General features: G+C 39.1%; 1 protein-coding gene across 1 annotated transcript; it reads right to left on the bottom strand.

The window, feature by feature from the left end:
* Window positions 1-6,065: 6,065 nt before the first annotated feature.
* FXN (frataxin) lies at window positions 6,066-21,073 on the bottom strand. The gene is made up of 5 exons (XM_038403288.2): window positions 20,899-21,073; window positions 18,600-18,697; window positions 17,278-17,398; window positions 13,161-13,258; window positions 6,066-7,599 (listed from the first exon to the last, which is right to left on the bottom strand). The coding sequence occupies exons 1-5, from the start codon at window positions 20,998-21,000 to the stop codon at window positions 7,446-7,448; spliced, it is 573 nt and encodes a 190-aa protein (XP_038259216.1). The 5' UTR covers window positions 21,001-21,073; the 3' UTR covers window positions 6,066-7,445.
* Between the last annotated feature and the right edge of the window lie 408 nt (window positions 21,074-21,481).

The following is a 21,481-nucleotide window of genomic DNA, read 5'->3' on the forward strand; positions in this document are numbered from 1 at the left end:
GGCTCTGTTTAGTCACTGAACAAGTACAAGAACATAAGAACGGCCATACTGGGTCAGACCAATAGTCCATCTAGCCCAGTATCCAATCTTCTGACAGTGGCCAGTGCCAGGTGCTTCAGAGGGAATGAACAGAACAGGCACTCATGGAGTGATCCATCCCATCATCCACTCCTAGCTTCTGGTAAACAGGCTAGGGACACTCAGAGCATGGGGTTGCATCCCTGCCCATCCTGGCTAATCACCATTGATGGACCTATCCTCCAGGAATTTATCTAGTTCTTTTTTGATCCCTATTATAGTTTTGGCCTTCACAACATCCTCTGGCAGAGTTCTACAGGTTGACTCTGTATTGTGTGAAGAAGTACTTCCTTTTGTTTTTCTTAAACCTGCTGTCTATTAATTTCATTGGATGACCCTGGGTCCTTGTTATGTGAAGGAGTAAATAGCACTTCCTTATTCACTTTCTTATTTCATAGATATCTATCATATCCCCTCTTATCCGTCTCTTTTGCATGCTGAAAAGTCCCAGTCTTTTTAATCTCTCATATGGAAGCTGTACCATACCCCTAAACTTTTTTGTTGCCCTTCTGTGTACCTTTTCCAATTCTAATATATCTTTTTGAGACAGAGTGACGAGAACTGCACACAGTATTCAAGGTATGGGCATACTGTGCATTATATATGGATTTATCTCTTTCCTAATGGTTCCTAACATTCTGTTTGCTTTTTTGACTGCTGCTGCACATTGAGCAGATGTTTTCAGAGAACAATTCACAATGACTCCACGATCTCTTTCTTGAGTGGTAACATCTAATTTAGACCCCCATCATTTTGTATTTATAGTTGGGATTACGTTTTCCAATGCACTACTTTGCATTTATCAACATTGAATTTCATCTGCCATTTTATTGCCCAGTTACCCAGTTTTCCAAGATCACTTTGTAATTCTTTGCAGAGCAGAACATGGGCTAATTTTACCTGCTCTGCCCTGCAACTGTCTTTCCTCACCCCTTGGAGAGTAGTTCATGCTTAATGCATGACGCACACTGACCTCTGTTGAGTCTGCTAACAGTACCAGTTAAGTCCACTCTGTGAACAAATGATCTCTAGGAATTGGACTGAGAGCATCAACTGATAGCATGTCACTGAGCAGCCATTAAATGGCATTACATTTTCATTTATTTCAGATCTAGGACAGATTCAAACTGATGGAGTGTCTCTAGCCTACATCCCAGTACCTGCTGTCATTCTATCCCTTGAATTTGCATGTTTTTAAAGCTCTAGCTATGTGCTGTTATGCATTTGGGATCACACGTTATTAAAAACCTCTTATTTTAGGACAGTTTTGCTGTTGTGTTTTTAAAAATGGCTTGGTTCCTTTGCTCCTATCAGGGTATATAATATTGGCCTCAGATGTTTGTATTTTATTCTCTGCCTTTAGTACAGAAGAATTATGAATGACTTTACTCTGTTTTTCTGGTGGACTTGAGCAATTTTTGGATTACCTGGGTGGTGACATCATAGCTCCAGGCTGAAACTTCTGATATCCCTCAGAGGCAAAGCAGCTCAAGTTGCAGGCTAAAAAGTGTAATTGAACCCTCCAGCTCTTCCAGACATGATCCTGAAGTGTAAACTTCCCAAATCAGCCTGTACTTCAAGCTGTAATTCCAGATATTTCAGCTTTTTCAGATATTCCAGGTTTTTGCAAAAGGGAGAGTTAAGACCCGATAGTCCTAATGTGAAAAATGTTTTTTTTTAAAGTAATATTTACACATCATAAAGGAGCAATAAACATCAGCCTTTGTTGGCTAGTTTGCTTCACTGTTCCCATTTAAGCAAACTTCTCCCAAATCAAATAGTTTAAACCCCAACAACAGTTTTATAAAACAATGTATTGTAGCTGTTGGACTTTACCCTGTACAGGCTTAACGAACACTTTTAATAATTTGCAGTGCAGCTGCTAGTCAGGTCACTTTGCAGCAGTTGCCAAAGGTTAGAAATTCTCAGAATTCCCAAGAGCATGGGTTCACAGAAATGCTTTTTGATTAAATGTGGTGTAATATGCATGCAGTGAACAGAAAGAATGAGACAGTGTTTTTAATGAAACCACTTGACTTGGAAACTAAGCACAGCAGACAGAAGGATCCTGCCTCTATTAAGACAACATATCACTGTATTAAAATATTTTTAAAAGTCCTGCTTGCAAGTATAGTCAATCATTAACCCAAATTTAAGTGACATTAACGGACTAACACTCCCCTTCCCCCCCCCCCAAAAAAAACCCACCCTCAAAACAAGCAAAAGTTAATATAGGTGTTGACACTCAGGATTAATTAACTCATTGTTTTCCTTCAGCTACTTCAGGGCTCTAAGATGAGGCTCGGATAATCGACTGCAATGCTCAGTCAACATAGGACCAGATAATGGAGAGTGGAGTCTCTGAAGATCCCTGCTTTCCTGAGTTTGTCTGACCCTTCACATTACTTGCTTCACATGTTGTTTGGTATCTGATTCCTTTTTCCTTAATAAAAGTTAACAACTCCATATATAATCTTCTATCTGCAAAATGGGGACAATATTTCTCACTCATAGGAGTGTCATGAGGATTAGTTAATGGTTTTTAAGTGCTTTAAAGATGAGTGTTACGAAAGTGTGTGTGTTATTCTTAAAGTGTTTTATATAGAATAAGACAAACAGAACAGAAAATATTAATTAGTAACGGGAGCAGAGTTAAGATCAGTGAATTAACATCTACAAAATCATTCATTGTACCATTTTGATTTTAGTGTTACACAATTATCAAAATGATAAAATAATTCAGCAACTTGGAGAGGTTAGCTACCCTGCTGAGGAGCTTGTTTTAAACATTTTCTTTCTCTAGATATTATGCCTGTCAATGTTCCAGACGAAGCCCAGGAAATAAATAAAGTCTTTCTTTTTTGTTCCCAGCCCTATGTATATTATTTTTCCATCGTCTCTGGAATCTGCTATCACCTTCTGTAGGGGATGAGGGCCCTTCCAATTTCTGACTGTGAGCACTTTATCTTGTAACTGCCAGTAATTCAACATTCTGTAACATAAGCATAGTCTGGGACATGAGAACAGATATGAACAATTTTTCCTCGTCTTCCTACAGTTTAAAAAAATCTCAATAGTGTGCAAATCATTTTTTTTGAATGATTCTTCAAATCATTGATTTATGGAACATCATTTATGAAACATCCACATGATAGATCACAACAGCTCCAGATAGCTGTGTGTAGCAACTTTAAAACTTCTTGTCCTCACTTGCAAAGCACACATCATGCAACTTGCACCTATGTCTCGAACCTATTCTTTCATGTCCCCTTTTGCCTTGCCCACCTCCAACTGCCTTTGATTTCTTTTTTGCACAGCCTTCTCTGCTCTTCTTATGCTGACCTTTATATTTTGAATACTCTTCCAAAAACTGTTTTGTTAAACATCTACATCATTTCCAAGAACTCACTTCTCCAACACCCTACAAACTTGAGTGGTTTATGCTCAGACACACAAAACTGAGCCCAACACATGCCTAAACCAAAACAACAATCCAATTTTATCTCTCTATCCCATTTCATTACTCTCCCTGCCCTATTCCTGCTTGTAAGAGTGAGGCCAAATTTTTCAGCTGAAATTTTTTTTAAACATATTCAGATTGACTAAACAATTTGTGAATTGTCAAATTTGCTGTATTGTTTTGGAAAAAGACCCAACAATAATCATGTATCGTCCTCTGCCCCACCAAACACACACACACACGAAAAAAATTATGAAGAAATGCTGTTTAATTTCACCACTTTCTGAATGAAATGTTTAATTTAAAACAAATTTTCATTTTGATTTTTACTTCAATTTTTTTAAAAAAAAAAAAAAAACTTTGAAATTATGTGTTTTTCAACCATAAAACCTCCACAATCCCCCCTCCCAACACTTTTGTTTAACCAAAACCTTGAAATTTTTGTTGTGGGTCAACCCAAACTGGGTCTTTAAAAATGTTTTGGTCCAGCCAGAAAATAAACAACAAAAAAATCAGTTATTCACAGCTCTACTGTGTATATCCTCACTTGTCTGTCTTATCCATTATTTAGACTGTAAACTCTTCCGGGCTGGGATCTTTCATTCTGTGAAACTAGTGGACCTAAAGAAATTATGAACTGATAAATTAGGGCTTTTCTTAACCTATTTTCAGCCTTTTTGAATTCAGCACTTTTGTCTGCGAGCATGATGCCACAACTGAAGCAAAGTGAGCAAGAGACAAGAGGAGCTTTAGTACCTATCCTCATGGTAATAGTACTCATCAACTGTGTAAACACATTGTGGCCTTAGTGCAGAGGGATAGATCAGAGGTTGTAGCAATCTGGCACTCTCTTTTATATTTATTTATGATCAGGGCCCCCTTTGTGATAGACACTATACAAAGCACAAAGCACAGAGAACGACAGAACCTCTGCCCAGAGAACTTACAATATGATGCATCAAGGCACAATTTGATTTTTGCTGTCTGAATCATGTTGTACCTGGAGATTAAACTCTGGTTCTCATAGCTATCTGGCAGTCCCCAGCTCCCGCAGTTTAATTAAAACCTTTGTTATTGAAATACCTAAGAGCTTGAGTACAATCAGCACAGTGATCATGCATGTAATAAAATAAGGAAAACACTGAATTTCAGGCCTACGTAGCATTTTAAAGGAGGAATTTTGAAAAGTGTTCCCCATTAACCTATCTCTGCCAATGGTAAAACTCCCATTGCCATCAGTGAGAGCAAATGTTAGGCCAACAGTACTAAGCTCTTTTGAAAAATCCACCCTCAATGTCCAAATTTTGAGCAGAATCTGTACAATAAACAAAAAAGTTTAAGAAACTAAAAAGATCAAGACAATCTGCGTGTCTGATCAAGGTGTTCAAGGAGAAAACTGCCTGTGGAGAAATATCTCATCCTTACATAAGGAACGAATCTGTAAGATAACGGTTGTCAGTACTGTAAGGGCAACTACTGCAGAAGTAATCACTTTGCATTTATATAACTTCAGTTCCATTCATCAACAGCTCTGAAAGCCCCTAATCCGTTTAACAAGTTAGGTGAGCCATTTTTAAAGGCAGCTGCATAGCTTATATCAATTATCTATTAGTGCCACTATGTTATCTAAACACTATTCAATAATTAGAGATAGTACCAACTGTGCCTGAAATGGCAATTTTCTTAGACAGTTTTCCCTTTAGCATGTTTGGGTTCTTTTGTTTTTTTCCTTCTACTACTACTTCTCCGGTCTTCCCAATTATTAGTTGGGCCTGAGAAGTGGTCATTAATGGAGCCAGCTCTTAGATTAGCACTTGCATGGTTGGTCAAATTCTAACATCCATTAGTAAGATTTTCTACAACTGTAGTCCTGCACTGGAAACACTCTTCCCCAAGGGTTTTGTGCTGGACCAGTGTACTTGTAGCATCCATGTAAAGCATAGTTGTATGCCCAACCTAAGCTTCAGAGCCTGAGCTCCAGCCTGAGCTGCAACTTCAAAATGCTGTCTATACAGCTATTTTTACAGTGCCAGCATGGGCCCAACTAGCTCAAGTCTGTCACCCAGCTTGGAGGCTTGCTCTTGTGGTCTCCAAAATGCTGTGTGAACATACCACTAATGTCAACACACATCTGACTAAATCTAGCTTTGTGAGTTGTTGAGGAGTGAAATTTAAACAGCTACATCTCAAATTTCCATTTGCTGTAAATGAGGTGTCACCCCCAACCCCCAATCAGTTTTATCTGTTCTAGTTTTATCTCTGCTTTGCTTAGTGGTGTGTTTTGGTCTCACCAACTCATACTGGTAGCACTCATTATATTTCCTTGATTTCAGAAGTAATTTAGCAGTTAAGGTTTTAGGTGACTGACTCCCTTTTTCCTCTGGCTGAAAGATACACATACACAGCACAGATAATCTAATCCAGAACTGGCTCCAATGAGATGTTATTTCATATTTTAATTAATAGCAGGCAAGAGTTGGTATCAAGAATTGCATTTTAATCCTAAATAATGGACAATACCACCAAAGAATACTGTATATTTATTAGATATCTTTCAATGACACATCACATCAATTATGAATAACAGTATTAGCCAACCAAGCAGTCATATCATTCTAAACACAAGGAAGTTTTCTGGGGAACTCAGAAACCAAAAAAATGTTGTATTTCAAAATCGGTACCAGGCCTCTCTTAATGTAATGCTAAAAACAAAAACATACATAAATGTGGCTCAGTCTTTCAAACGTGACAGCAAATTGGGCTCCCTTTTTATATACAATTTTTGAAAAGAAATAATGGCAATGTTATAGTAAGGCAAATTTTATAGTGTCACATGTTTGCATGTCACTTTTTTTTTTTAACAAGTTATTTGGTGTAATACCTAGAGTGAATCACCTATTTTTGTCCTCATTTCTTTTATTTCTCAGCTAGTCAGAAGACTCCAGCTTCTCAGTCTTAAGAATGTAGCAATAACAACAGGGTTTGCATCAGTGTGAGCCTTGCGTTGTCACTTTGCCTTTGGTCTTGTGCCTCACTTCAACTACATGAGAAGTGCAGCATGAGCTATGTCAATGCAAAACTTGGCATGGCTTATTGCTATTGGAACAGAAAATCTTTGCTTTGCTTAATAATAAATAATAATAATAATAATATTAAAGAGTTATATATTTATGCAATGTATGCTTACTCTATGAAGATACTCATAACAAAAGGAATAGAGAAAGGAATTTATAACCTTTTCTCTACAACTATGAATGTATCATTAGACATTTAAACTAAATCAAGTATTTTTTTCAGCTCCACAAACCATTTGGACCCTTGCTGATAGCAGAATTGGTAGCTGGAAGCTTATCTTAAAAGGATAAGTCTGAAGGAGCAAAGGCAGAAATGTGAATTTCAGATTAAATCCTGTGATATTTTAAGAAGAAAATCCCTATTACACCGGTTATAGAAAAGAAAAACATTTTCCCTTACCTTATTTTCTTTTAAACACAATAGGCTCTTACATAGACTATTACCTTACTCCTCCCAGTTCATCTAATTGATTTCAATGGAACCTGGATAAGGGTTCCTTAATATGACCCAAGGCGAGTAGCAGTTTTCTTTAATCATGAGATCCCATCTGTGCACTACTGATGAATCACCAACCAACCAGTAAGAATGTGGGCTGGGACAACCAGTGTTTAATACTATACTCTTAGCTATGAATTTTGGATGCAGACACACAAAAAAAAAATCCATATAAACACAAACACGAAGAGCTAAGAAAAATATATTATGTTCACATTATTGTTACACAACATAGTGAAGTTGAAACAAAAGTAGAACAAGGTGCTAACCTTAGGAACTATACACCAAAGAGGGGCAACAGGCCAAAGTCTTTTGATTTCTTTGAGGGAGACAATGATCAAGTATCACCTTTTCCAGAGTATACTAAAGGAGATAAGTCTATTTTAGTTTTTAATGCTGCAGAGAGTTCCACTGCTAGTAGTTCATGAAGAGATACTCCATCATGAGAATACACCCAGTTTCTTCCAGTCCAGTCGTAACGTTTGGGCCCACTAGAAAACAGAACATGTATACTGTATGAGCATAGGTCAAACATTTCTGAAATTTCAGCCATCCCCAAACAAACACCAGGAGGATTTGAATGACTAAGTTAAAGAAAGCAGCCAGAAGTAAAACAATATTTAGCAAGAAACAGGTGTGTGGCTCATGATCTCACGATGGACTAGAAGCCAATCATCACCAAATTCTAATTCCAACTCTAAAACTGGTTCCAACATGTGGCCTTGAAGAAATCATTAAGGCCTAAATCCAGCAAAGCACTTAAACATGTTTTAATTTACATGCATGCAAATAGTCCTATGGACTTCAGTGAGGAGTACTTTTGCTTATACACTTCACTGAATCTAGGCCATTAAGGTCCTTCTCTCCTTCACTTGATTTACCTTCTCCACATTCTGTAACAGTGGTAATAATACCTAGCTCCGAAGGGTGTTATAAGAGTTGTTTGTAAACTGCTGTATTAATATAAAGAATTAATTCCAACACGATATAATGTGCAAATGTCCAAAATGCTTCACTGCACAGAGTAAAGAATATTTTCTCTCTCAAGTTAAACACAATAGGATTAAATTACTAAATAAAAATTAATCTGCCATGTAGATCTATATCCGAAAGCAATTTGGAGTTCCTGGTGTCATGAGATGTTTCACTCCCACAACAAATACAGTAAGGGGAGAGTAAGGTGACCTGGATTCTATCTTCCACACTCAGCCACCAAGTTTAGGCAGGCTTATTTGTCTTTGCCTCAGTTGCATACCTGGAAAATGGGAAGAATGATTACAAGGCTCTTTAAAAAGTATTTATTTTTAATGAAGGCAGTTTTGACTTGCCCTCCATGGAAGACAGATTTCTGTGTTGACATTTGGTGAAGTAGTAAGAAAGGAAGGAGACAAAAGAATAAAAATGTCTGCAGAGAATGAAATACAAGGAAGTCTTGAAAACTCTTATCTCTGAACTCATATTTCTAGGTCAAATTGCCTTGGGATTAGAGGTGATTCTAGTACAAACTCTGCTAGAAGACAGGCTGTCCTGTACACTGATGCCAGGCTGCCGTGTCTAAAAACTAACAAAAAAACCAAATCTGACACCTCAATATTTAAATTATTCACAGTATCACAATGAATAACCTTCAGGGCATGAACTAAAAATATTAAGAACACACATAAAGGTAAGTCAAAATGACTAGGATTTTAAAGGAACATCTTTTCGGCTGCATGTGAGCTGATGGTTGTTTTGAGTCAGGATTATGTGCTCCAGTTATTTTATTATGTTGTTTCTCACTGGTGTGGCCTTTGCAAAAAGTAGTAACTTTTTACTATAACGTGCAATTCTGGAAGTGGAGACAGCCTACAAAAAGTAAGAATGGGATACGGTTTAGGGCAACTTGAGTAAAACAAAATATTTTGATGAATTATGTGAACTGTTTTGAAATTTCAATATCAAATCATTGTCCTATTATTTAACAAATATAAAATAATAAACATGCAGAGTGCTTTACATTTTAAAAATGCTGTACAACCATTTACTACCTTTTAATTTTAAGAATCTTTTGAATTCTAACAAAATGCCAAGCGTCTATATAGTAAGTGCGTTTCTCACACAAGACTATGAATACCTTTTTATAAAGCAGTAGAAGATCTTGACAACCAAAATAATTAGGCCCCATTTGTTAAAGACATTTTGCAATGTTTAAAAGCTTTAATTAATGGAGCTGCACAAAAGAGAAACTACGTGCAGGTGGCACACCTTCTTTTGAATGTGCCGATTGTATATTGCCATATAAATGCAGCCTTAGTTCACCTGCATGTGTGTAACAAAGCACAGCAGCCTGGAGCTACAGAAATTCAATAGTAGTTTCCTTTTCTTGTCTCTCTCTCTCTCTCTCTCTCTCTCTCTCTCACACTCACACACACAGCGTTGTTGCTAAAGTGGTCATTAACACTCAACGATTTTACATTTATTATGCTAAGGTAGTAAACACCACAATATTCTAATGCTGTTTATCATTAGCAGCACTGCTTGATTCTCCCACTCTGTCAAGGTTCCTTCCTCACTCTGAACTCTAGAATACAGATGTGGGGACCTGCATGAAAAACCCCCTAAGCTTATTCTTACCAGCTTAGGTTAAAAACTTCCTCAAGGTACAAACTTTGCCTTGTCCTTGAGCCCTATGCTGCCACCACCAAGCATGGCAAACAAAGAACAGGGAAAAAGCCCACTTGGAGATGTATTCCACCCAAAATATCCCCCCAAGTCCTACACCCCCTTTCCTGGGGAAGGCTTGATAAAAATCCTCACCAATTTGCCTAGGTGAACACAGACCCAAACCCTTGGATCTTAAGAACAATGAAAAAGCAATCAGGATCTTAAAAAAAAAGAATTTTAAATTAAAGAAAAAGTAAAAGAATCACCTCTGTAAAATCAGGATGGTAAATATCTTACAGGGTAATCAGATGCAAAACAGAGAATCCCTCTAGGCAAAACCTTAAGTTACAAAAAGACACAAAAACAGGAATATACATTCCATGCAGCACAGCTTATTTACCAGCCATTTAAACAAAAGGAAATCTAACGCATTTCTAGCTAGATTACTTACTAACTTAACAGAAAGAAAAGGAGTACTTGTGGCACCTTAGAGACTAACAAATTTATTAGAGCATAAGCTTTCGTGAGCTACAGCTCACTTCATCGGATGCATCCGATGAAGTGAGCTGTAGCTCACGAAAGCTTATGCTCTAATAAATTTGTTAGTCTCTAAGGTGCCACAAGTACTCCTTTTCTTTTTGCGAATACAGACTAACACGGCTGCTACTCTGAAACCTGTAACTTAACAGAAGTTCTGAAGAGCATTCCTGACCTGTTCCCGGCAAAAGCATCAAACAGACAGATCCTTTGTCCCCCCCTCTAGCTTTGAAAGTAACTTGTCTCCTCGTTGGTCATTTTGGTCAGGTGCCAGCAAGGTTATCCTAGCTTCTTAATCCTTTACAGGTGAAAGGATTTTGCCTCTGGCCAGGACGGATTTTATAGTTCTGTATATAGAAAGGTGGTTACCCTTCCCTTTATATTTATGACACACTCTATAGCACATCACATCCAGGACACAGATGTTATTAGCATTAGTTACAGTACATGTCTGCATATAAAAGTTACAAAATCTCTTAGCAGGAATTGGAAAACTAAGTAAACATGTAGTGTTTTCTTGCAGGAAACACACAAATGTTTGCCATACTGCCATAAACAGATGAAGCATAAAGCCAAACCTTTACAAGGGAAAGAGATTTCTTAGACAAATAGACAGATGAAAAATTCTCTCAGGGTCAGAAGCTTTTAGCAGACCCTACTTGGGGGGGAGGGGGGGGTGTCGTGTGTTCCTTTCTTCAATAGGGGAGGGATAGCTCAGTGGTTTGAGCACTGACCTGCTAAACCCAGGGTTGTGAATTCAATCCTTGAGGGGGCCATTTAGGGATCTGGGGCAAAAAAAATTGGGCATTGGCCCTGCTTTGAGCAGGGGGTTGGACTAGATGATCTCCTGAGGTCCCTTCCAACCCTGATATTCTATGATGCAGCAATGACTTAATTTTTTTTCGGGGGGGGGGGGGGGATAGCTCAGTGGTTTGAGTATTGGCTTGCTAGACCCAGGGTTGTGAGTTCAGTCCCTGAGGGGGAAAAAATTGGGCATTGGTCCTGTTTTGAGCAAGGGATTGGACTAGATGACCTCCAGAGGTCCCTTCCAACCCTGATATTCTACGATTCTATGACCCCTTGAACACATTGAAGATGAAAACTACTACTTGTATTTTCCACAAATCTGTTACTCAGGAACATGCACTTCTTCACTCAGCTAGCATTGGCTCATAAAAGTTAAATAGATCCGAATACAATATAAACTCTCTGACTTCTTAATCTCCAGATACGGATGTAAATAGAACCTGAACCTGTGTTTTATGCTTGAGGTTTAAAAAAAAAAAAAAAAAATCTTATGCATAACTTGGATTCTGAGGCACTGTCTGCAAGTGTCTAGACATAAATAAAAAGGATTGTTTGATTTCTTGCCTATTGCCTTTCCACGATAAAAACCTTTGAAATGCAATATCTTGTTTATTTAAACAAACAAGATTCGGGGAGGAGAGAGGGATTAACAATAAGCTACAATGGTTTACCTAATATAAATATACACCAGTGGTTCTCAACCGGAGTACGTGTAACCCTGGGGGGTACTCAAAAGTCTTCCAGGGGGTACATCAATTCATCTAGATATTTGCCTAATTTTACAATAAGCTACATAAAAAACACTAGCGAAGTCAGTACTAACTAAAATTTCATACAGACAATGACTTGTTTATACTGCTCTATATACTATACACTGAAATTTAAGTACAATATTTCTGTTTCTGTATTTTATAATGTATATGGTAAAAATAAGTAAGCAAGCAATTTTTCAGTAATAGTGTGCTGTGACACCTTTGTATTTTTATGTCTGATTTTGTAAGCTAGTAGTTTTTAAGTGAGGTGAACCTTGGGGTACACAAGGCAAATCAGACTCCCAAAAGGGGTACAGTAAGTCTGGAAAGATTGAGAGTCACTGCTGTACACCAACTAAGTGTACACCAAAAACAGTGACAGCAGGCTGGAAGGCAAATCACTAAAGAGTATTTTAATTAGTTAGGCAGACTATTTAAAATAAAATGATTCTCTAAAATTTCACTTTTAAAAATGTTAATCCTACTGCACAATAGCTTGATCCACTCCTGATTTTATAGTTAGTTGTTCTATTTGAATGACCTCTAAGAAATCTACCTGCATACGTACAGTGAATCTTTATGCTTTGTCTTTCCTTTTTAGCTAGACCATCCATCAACAATGCCAGAGATGAAAGACTACCTCAGTCTGCTCCTGGGAGAGTAGCAGATTTCACTGTAAACTTTTGGTGAGGCCACTCATGGCATTCTTTGAACACATTCTGTACATCTCACTCCCAGTCAGAACCAACTGCAAAACCTGGAATGGATCAAACTGGCGTAGAAGACAAGGCAGAGGACACAGCAATCAAGACTTCCACATTAAGAACTGCCCAAAATTGATAAAAACATCTCTCGGTTAAGCTGTAGAAAACATGCGCACGAACAAAACAAGAAACCCATACACAGGCTTACAGGGTGAATCCATAAAGAATAATGTTAGACCATAACACAATCTCATTTCTCTTCCTGACAGTTCTTTTGTCACAGCTGTTTAGTCTTCTACAAATATTAACATAATTGTAGCCTAGTGCTTGTGAAAACTGGACATTTAAAAAATGAACACATTTTATTCCATGATACATTTTACTGCACTAGTTTGTGGGTCAGCCTGTCCGTTTCTGTCAGTCACCACCTGAAGTATAAACAGCAACTAGTTATCATACCTCAAGGGAAAATCCTATTGAGTGTATGTTTCGAGAAAATGCATAAAATATGTGATATGGGCATTAAATAGTCTCCATGGGGCTAGCAGGCAGGCTTTTAATTCATCTCTGAATTTTCAGACAGTTCCTAGCATACAGATAATTACTTACCTAGTAGGAGAGGACAGCCAAATCTGCTTGTTCGGTGTCTGCCTGTTGATTACATAGGTTCCCATGTCTCCACCTAGTTTAGCTGTTAAAACTCCATTCTAAAGCATAAGGGGGGGGAGGAGGGAAGGGAGGAGTATCGATGCACCATTACTTAATAAGAATTATGATTTTTCTTCTATAATAAAGCACTGTAGATATAAAGATCAAAACAGCAATTTGTGAGATATCTGAAAAAGCAACATCACTGGAAATTCAAATCCTCCACAATCTGCTATGCCATTCTGCCTCACTGATGACCAGTGGAACCACCATTAGATATGAAAAGTTGTCAGTCTTCATGGTGAAACATAGATCATTTGTGTCTGATCTAGACTCTAAGCTCTCCTGATCTGGACTTGTGTGTTGATATAGCACCATCCACAATGTTAGGACTCAAATAAATAATACTCCAGTGAGCTTTGACCTCTCTCTTCTGAGACTGCCAGCATATGCACTAATTACTGCTCAACTGTGAAGTGGGCATTCAGTCCATTAGCAACTGGATTGAGACCATCCATTCATTTCACAGAGAACATTCAACAGCTAGCAGAAAGCAACTATTTTAGTTCACTAACAATCTGAAACCGATTAAAACAGGTGGCCAGAGGCAAGAGGCTCCATGTCCCATTACTGAATCTCTGAGCTATCCAGGTTTACTTTACTTTTTTTTTTTTTTTCCCTGTAACCGTATATGGTCTCCAAATGAGTGGAACAAGTACATTCCCACATAACTTGTGATGAAGTGCCCAGATCCTGGATTATACCTCAGGAATGTTCCACTTCTAACTATCTGAGGTTTTTTGATTCACTTATGTCAATTATAGAACTTTTTCCAACGGAGCATTTCTTTCCTTTGTTCTGCCTTCCTTCCATCTCTGAATTATACCATGAAGATTTACATTAGCCGGACGTTTTCAGAAGGGAATTTTGGAGGGCAATTATAACTCTTTTAGAAAGTCCTAATTTTAAGGGTATAAGACAGATACCACTTGGACTGAGTACACCTGAGAGTGACCTGAATTAAACTTAGGTAAAAAATAGCAGTATTGTAGATTATGTACTGTGGGGCTACTTCAGGTATTAGGATAGCTGCACATTTCTTTTTCCCCACAGCCTCCCCAAGTGCACTGCAGCCCACACTTTGTCAGCACCTTTCGTGATCCTGCATTACCTTTTTCTGATCCAGAAGAAAACTGCTAGATCTGTTTTAATTTTCCTGTAAGTAACAATTTGTTTTGAAATTTCAACAGCATTTTACCTTGTGACCGAGTAGCTACTGAAAGTTCAACACCATTTCATAGCAAAAGCTATGTCCTCTGCAACATCAGCCAATCCTTTTGATTACTGACATCTCACAAGTGATGTGTTAATCTAAAGCCCAGCCCCGCAACTGTCCGAGTTCAGTAAAGAAACAAAGGTTGTCTGATTATTCTCTATGGTATAGGGGAAAAAGAAGTGCAAATGAATAAAAGCCTCTGGTGGTGCTAATTAATACTGAGTCATCTGATTTCCCTGCCAGTTATTTTATTTTAACTAGGTAATGCTTTAGCCTAATGTGACACGAGGACTAAAACTAATCTATTCCCAGTCTCATTGTGAGCTCACTCCTTACTATTTCCCGGTGTTCTAAGAACAGCATGAAATGAAACAGGTAAAACAAGGGTACCTTGGAGAGCTTTGAATGCTATAAATTATTCCAATTAAATATTTGCACAAATGTGTTAGTATATTCTATTAGCTAATATTCACAGCTATACACAAGTGTTCAGCATTATCCCATAATGCATGCTGTATGTTAAAATATATGAATATCAAATAGGGCTCAACTGATCTAATAAGAACACTACATCAACACTTACATTATGGGGCTTCTGTTTTTCGCGGTTTATTAATTTCATTTTTGGGGTTTTATTTTTAACATTTTTTTAATTGTATGTAGATGTCCAAAAATTGGGGGCTTTGGAGGCTCTATTTCTAGATACTGTAAATAAACAACATATACTATGACATTACTCATTACAGTAGTATATATGGTAATCAGTAATCTCTTCGTAATGGTCCCTAGTGCACTTTAATGTAGTACTGTTGCAAACAGCACTATGTTATAATGCAGTAGGAAGCCTTCAGTGTGTGCCAGCAGGGTCTACATGGATCAATTAATGTACAACACATTAGTGTGCTTTAGAAATCATACTCCTGCAGTCTGCATTACTGCTCCTTGTAGACAAGCTCTTAGATACAAGTAATCATTTCTGGTGTTTTTCCAGTGTTTAATGGATAAACATCTTTTTTTGTATCAGGATACTTTAATAGGTTAAAAGCTAAAATCAGAAGCCCTAATGGATGTGTCAGACATAAAAGAGATGATCTTTGCTTTCACATTGTAAATTAAGGGAAGATTATCTTCAAACCCTAGTATTAAAACATTCACACATTCATTCTGTACTATTCATGAAACTTTGGAAAATACATTTTAAAACCTTTTTTAAAAGTTAATGTAAACAAAATTTGAATATTAATTTTTCATTTTTGTGCATAGCTAGTATGAAACTATTGCATGCTGTTATGGACATTCATAATTTCTGCTATCAAGATTACTCTCCAGGGAGACTTTTTCCAGCAATTCACATATTAACTGAATGGAGAAATTTAAAAGGTCAAAAGATATTACAACTCTGCCAGTTCTTTTCTAAGCATGCCACCCTGTGGCTTGTCATATTACTAGTCTTTTCATAATTTGAATCCAAACAGTCATAGTGTACATATTCGCAAAAAGAAAAGGAGTGCTTGTGGCACCTTAGAGACTAACAAATTTATTTGAGTATAAGCTTTCGTAAGCTACAGCTCACTTCTGTAGCTCACGAAAGCTTATGCTCTAATAAATTTGTTAGTCTCTAAGGTGCCACAAGCACTCCTTTTCTTTTTGCAAATACAGACTAACACGGCTGCTACTCTGAAAAGTGTACATATTAAGATTGATGTAAATAAAAATCCTCCAAACCTTTCAGTAAGTACATGTCAAAAACACTACATTGAAAAGTTACTGGAGAGAAAGGCAATTCAAGTCAGGAAGCATATCAAAAATACTTAATCTAAAGAAAAAACAAAAACTTTTTGGTGATATTTTTTCTATTTAGTTTTCAAAATATTCTTTATATTGACTAGATCTTGGAAGGCTAATAATCACAGCCTTTCAAGATCTATTCAAAACACTAGCAGTGAATAATACATTGCTATTATTTATTGGAAAAGTTGCAGGTAAAATATTAATTGAATATTTGACCAGATCAAGTACTTATCAGTTTTGCCAAATGCAAAAAGAGGCTAAGGTATTATTTTCCCATTGTATATGTACTTCTGTGAGATAAAGAGTGAATGTAATGCTCAGAAAAGGTGACAGTTGGACAGCTCTGAAGATTAAAGGCCTCTATACACAGAACACAAGCAGCAGAAGCTCCAGCTGCCCGTTTATATGCACCTAAATCCTGATCTGGTGGAGCCAATAGTTGGGAACTTCCATATGGGGATATAAACAGGAAGCAACTATTATTCCAGTCCAGAGACCGGAGTAGTGCAGAAGCTATGTTGCAGCCAGTGATCTGGGTTAGATTTTATTCTCCTCAAATCAAGCAGAGCACAGCAGCATACAATTTGATTGATTCCACTAACTGTAAATAAACTGATATGTATTTGAAAATAATTTTTTAGCTACAGCTGTCACTTTCACCAAGATAATTCAAAAGTGACATGTCTAACACCAGTATCAGAGACCGGAAACCAATTTCCAGCCTCATGTAATAATGGTTTAACTTTCATAAAAATATCTTCATCATTTAAATACTATTACAATTCTTTAAATCTTAAAACAGTGTATTATATATTTTTCCATCAAAAAAGCTGCCACTCTCTCAATGAGTAAAATCAAATTTAAAAACTTGATTTTCAAATAGTTCACACTGAATAAATAAATGAAATATGCTTCTTAAACTTTTGCATTAAAGACTAGTTGAATGAAGATATTTCCCTCAAGGAAAAACCCTACAATAATTACAGCTAGGACAGAAACTGTAAAATATACCCCAAAGGAGACATCATAATCTTCAGGTGTAAAAGGCTTGTCTGCTAGATCTTCAAAGAAGTCTGCTAATGAGTCCAGCGTTTCTTCAGCAAGTTTTTCATAAGTAGTCTCATCTAAAGAACTGCAGAGACACGTAAACAAATCTGAGATTACTAGGAGAAAATAAGTATTACTTTAGCATGAAACTCTTTCCCACAACAAATACAAAATAAGATCATCATCATCTTGGGAACATGTTATAATATGAGATAATCACATGCAACTGAAGGAGGTGATTTGTCACAAATTGCCATATGCCACAAAGCACCTTTGAGGTGGAATTTTAAAACTTGAGATTATAGACAGCTAATTGGACTAAGTATGTTTCTTTCCCCAGTTACTTCTGTGCCCAGAATGTTACTGAAGACAGACCTCTAGATTTTAAAATACAACATTGTTGCAGAAGTACTCTGTCCATGCAAGTACTGTTTAATCTTTAAGGTAAATCTAAATAATTTATATTTATAAACATACAGTATGTTGTTTATAGACACATATTATACAGGAAACAGCAACTGTATATATAAACAAAGATGTAAAGATGTCAACATTCAGACACATCCTGTCTATATACAGTAAGGGACTTCCTCTTTTGGAAGTCCCCATTCATTCCAATAAAATAATAAATATGCATTTCTACTGTAGTTTTCTTCGAAGAATCTCAAAGCATGTTACAAATATTAGGTAAACCTCTCAACACCTCCACTTTACCAACAGAAAAATGGAGGCAGCTGCAGACCTGGAAACCTAGCTCTCTTCACAGAAAAAATATTAATTTTGAATCCATCTCCGTGGTGCGCTTTAACCTAGTTTGCGCATCAGGGTATTGTGTATGTATATTTATAATAATACGCAATTCAGTGAAATGTTTTCAGTAGCAAACAAATGTGGCAACACAAAATAATTACAGTTACCATAAAATACTGCAAAGTTACTTAATACTTTGAATTTCTATAGCATCTTTCATTCAAGAGTGTCTCATGCCACTTATCTGAGGTACAGTGGGGAATCATTTATTCTACCTTACAGATGGGAAAATTACGGCCCATGAGAGGTTAAGTGATTTCCCAAATTCACACAGGAAATCTATGGCAAACCTAGAAATAGAATTCAGAAGTGATAATTCCAAGTCCTTTCCTTACCCACAAGACTAGCCTTTCCCCCTACCTCATATCAACAATCACACTATTAATTTTCAGGGCTGCCACATCTACAGATGATTTCTCTGGAATCTGTATGCAACTGTCAGAATTCTCATAAAAATAATTCAAAATAAAACTTACCTTTTGTTATTCAAAGTTCCTGCATTTCTTAAATCAATAAACTGAACACTTCTGTTTTTAACCTTTAGAACATGGTCTAATTGTTGCAGATGAGAATCCTAAAAATAAGTTAAATTTACTTTTGTTAACACTTATGGTACAAAATGTCAATTTTTGTCATATTTAAGAAACAGAATCCCAAAGTCAATCCCCCCCCCCCCAGTTAAAAGTTCATTTGTTATCTTACAGGACCAACAAAGCAGCAAAAACTATCTATCAATATTCTTGAGTCAGAAATGCATGTTTAGGACACTCTGGCCTTTTACTATGATTTAGTAAGAGGGAAAATGGTGTTGTGTTTAAGGCACTAGACTAGAAAACAGGAGATCCGAGTTCTATTCCTTGGTTTGTCACAGACTTCCTAAGCAACCCTGGACAACTCACTTTCAAAAGCGTCCACTAATTTGGTGCGCCTGAGTTCATGCACTTGGAGTCTGATTATGGCCAGTGCCGAGCATCCACAACCCTAGTTGAAATCAATGAGAGCCATAGGTATTCATCACCCTTGAAAATTAAGTCCTACACGTCTCAAGGTGAGTACCCAAAATTAGCTTCAGAGTAGCAGCCGTGTTAGTCTGTATTCTCAAAAAGAAAAGGAGTACTTGTGGCACCTTAGAGACTAACAAATTTATTAGAGCATAAGCTTTCGTGAGCTACAGCTCACTTCATCAGCTGTAGCTCACGAAAGCTTATGCTCTAATAAATTTGTTAGTCTCTAAGGTGCCACAAGTACTCCTTTTCTTTTTTTCCAAAATTAGCTGTTACTTTTGAAAATGTTGGTCTTAATCACGGTTTCAATTTCACACCTGTAAAATGGGGTGTTGCAGGTACATATTAATTATTTCTAAAGTGCTCAGATACTACACTAGAAAGCCTATAAATAAGCTATGTAAAAGAAAGCTAGAAACTTGCATTAAGTGGCAGCACACTAACAGAAATATTCTAATTCTCCAAACTAATCTTCACAATTTCATGTTGGGGATTACAGTCACCATGCCGCCTGTCTCCAGACAAGCTGAGACCACCACCAAAGTATGCTGAATACTGAGCAACCACCCCATGTTGTCTCTACTGAAGACTGGCTTATCAGGCCATTTTTACGCTGGGGAAATTTAGCAAAAAATTCAAACCAGTTCAAATCTTTTGGTCCCACACCACAGACAAGGCTCTTACGCCTAGAATAGTTCTGTTAACTGGAGGTCTCTGAACGCTGTTAATTGGTTTGAAAATTGGTTTGAATTGTTGGGGAAATGCCCCCTCGACAGACAAAGTATTCAGTTTTGGAGGTGATGTCTGTGGGCTTCACTCCACTGGAAAATTGCCTGAAACGCATCTCACACCGAACACTATGATGACTCCGTTTTCGGAGCGTCACTGAAGGAGCAAGTTGTGTACAGAGGACTGCTGGGTGCTGCCGCCCGTTCCTTGTCTCACACCAACACGGGGACATGACAACGCTGGAGTGTATTTCATAAAGCGCCTCCACTACAGCAGATCACGGAATAAGACGAGGATAAAAGAGTTGAAAAGCCTCCCTCCCAACGATGCAAACGGCGGGGGGTGGGGTGGGAACTTCAGCGACACCTCCTCAACCTCCCCCGCTAACGCTTTTTTCGGCCGCTGGGTCTGCACGCTGTTAGTCTCTCGGGTCGGAGGTAACCCATTTATTAGAGCATAAGCTTTCGCGGGCTCCAGCTCACGTCATCGGCTGCATCTGGTGTCGCTCACGAACGCTTACGCTCCAATAAATGGGCTAGTCTCCCGGGTGCCACAAGTCCTCCTTTTCTTTTTGCGAACACAGACGAACAGGGCCGCTCCTCTGAAACCTCCGACCCTGACTCCCGCTCACTCGTGCGGCGGACAGAGGGCCGGTTTCAAGACAGCGACAAAGCCTTTAAGGTCCAACAGCCTGACCCTCCCCCACCTCTCAACCACCAAAAAAGGGCCACGGTGTCCCCCACGCAGCGCTCTGCATTCGCGCGGGCGAGGAGCGCCACAGCTCCAGCTCTGCCCTGCGGTGCTGCCTGGTCGCAACCCTGCTGGCAGGACGGGGGCTCGGCCGTCTCGGGCTCGGCCACAGCGGGAGCGAGGGGGCTTGAAACAGCTCGTGGAGCCTCTCCCGGCAAATCCTTCCGCGGCGCCAGGGGCGAGCCTCGGGGGAGGGAGAGCGGCTCCCTGCCCCCAACGCGCACGCCGGGGCCCGGCACCGCTCTGCCCGCCCCAGCCGCGTCACGCGGGAGCCCCGCGGCTCGCTACTCACGGGCTGGCGGCAGGCGGCGGCGGCGGGTCCCGCCACGAGCGCCCCACGGACTCCCGCGGCCTCGCGCAGGCCCCGGGCTACAGCGCGCGCCGGCCTCCACATGCCGCCGCCGCCGGAGGGAGGAGTCGGCCCGGCCCGGCCCGGCCCGCCCCCAACGGCCGCTTCTGCGCGCGACAGCCCCGAGACGGGGCTGGCGCCGCAACTACCGCCCTCCAGCGGCGCGGGGGGCGGCGGAACTCAGCGCTCGGGACGCGGCTTTACTAGTCCCGGCTCTGACGGGAACGGCAGCGTCGCCTCCCGCCAGCTTTGGAGCCGGTTGGGGCTCCCTGGCTTAGCAAAGGCGGGGTACGGGCACGGGGCAGCCTGTGCTGACTCCAGGCTGGTTGAACCGCCCAGTGCACACTCACTAAAAGAGAGCAAAACTAGGGCTAACGACTTAGACATGGGAACAGGAGCGCTTGGGGCACCTTAGAGACTAACCCATTTATTTGAGCCTAAGCTTTCGTGAGCTGCAGCTCACGTCATCGGATGCATTCGGTGGAAAATACCATGCATGCATCCGATGAAGTGGGTTTTAGCCCAC

Source organism: Dermochelys coriacea, chromosome 5 (genome assembly GCF_009764565.3).
Source record: "Dermochelys coriacea isolate rDerCor1 chromosome 5, rDerCor1.pri.v4, whole genome shotgun sequence".
In the NCBI taxonomy this organism is placed as follows: domain Eukaryota; kingdom Metazoa; phylum Chordata; order Testudines; family Dermochelyidae; genus Dermochelys; species Dermochelys coriacea.

Coding starts and splice junctions, on each gene's coding strand:
- FXN (XM_038403288.2), bottom strand. CDS start 21,000: ATGTGGAGGCCGGCGCGCGCTGTAGCCCGGGGCCTGCGCGAGGCCGCG. Junction 18,698..20,898: donor CCGCCGCCTGCCGCCAGCCC/GTGAGTAGCGAG, acceptor ACTTATTTTTAG/GATTCTCATCTGCAACAATT. Junction 17,399..18,599: donor GGAACTTTGAATAACAAAAG/GTAAGTTTTATT, acceptor GTGTCTCTGCAG/TTCTTTAGATGAGACTACTT.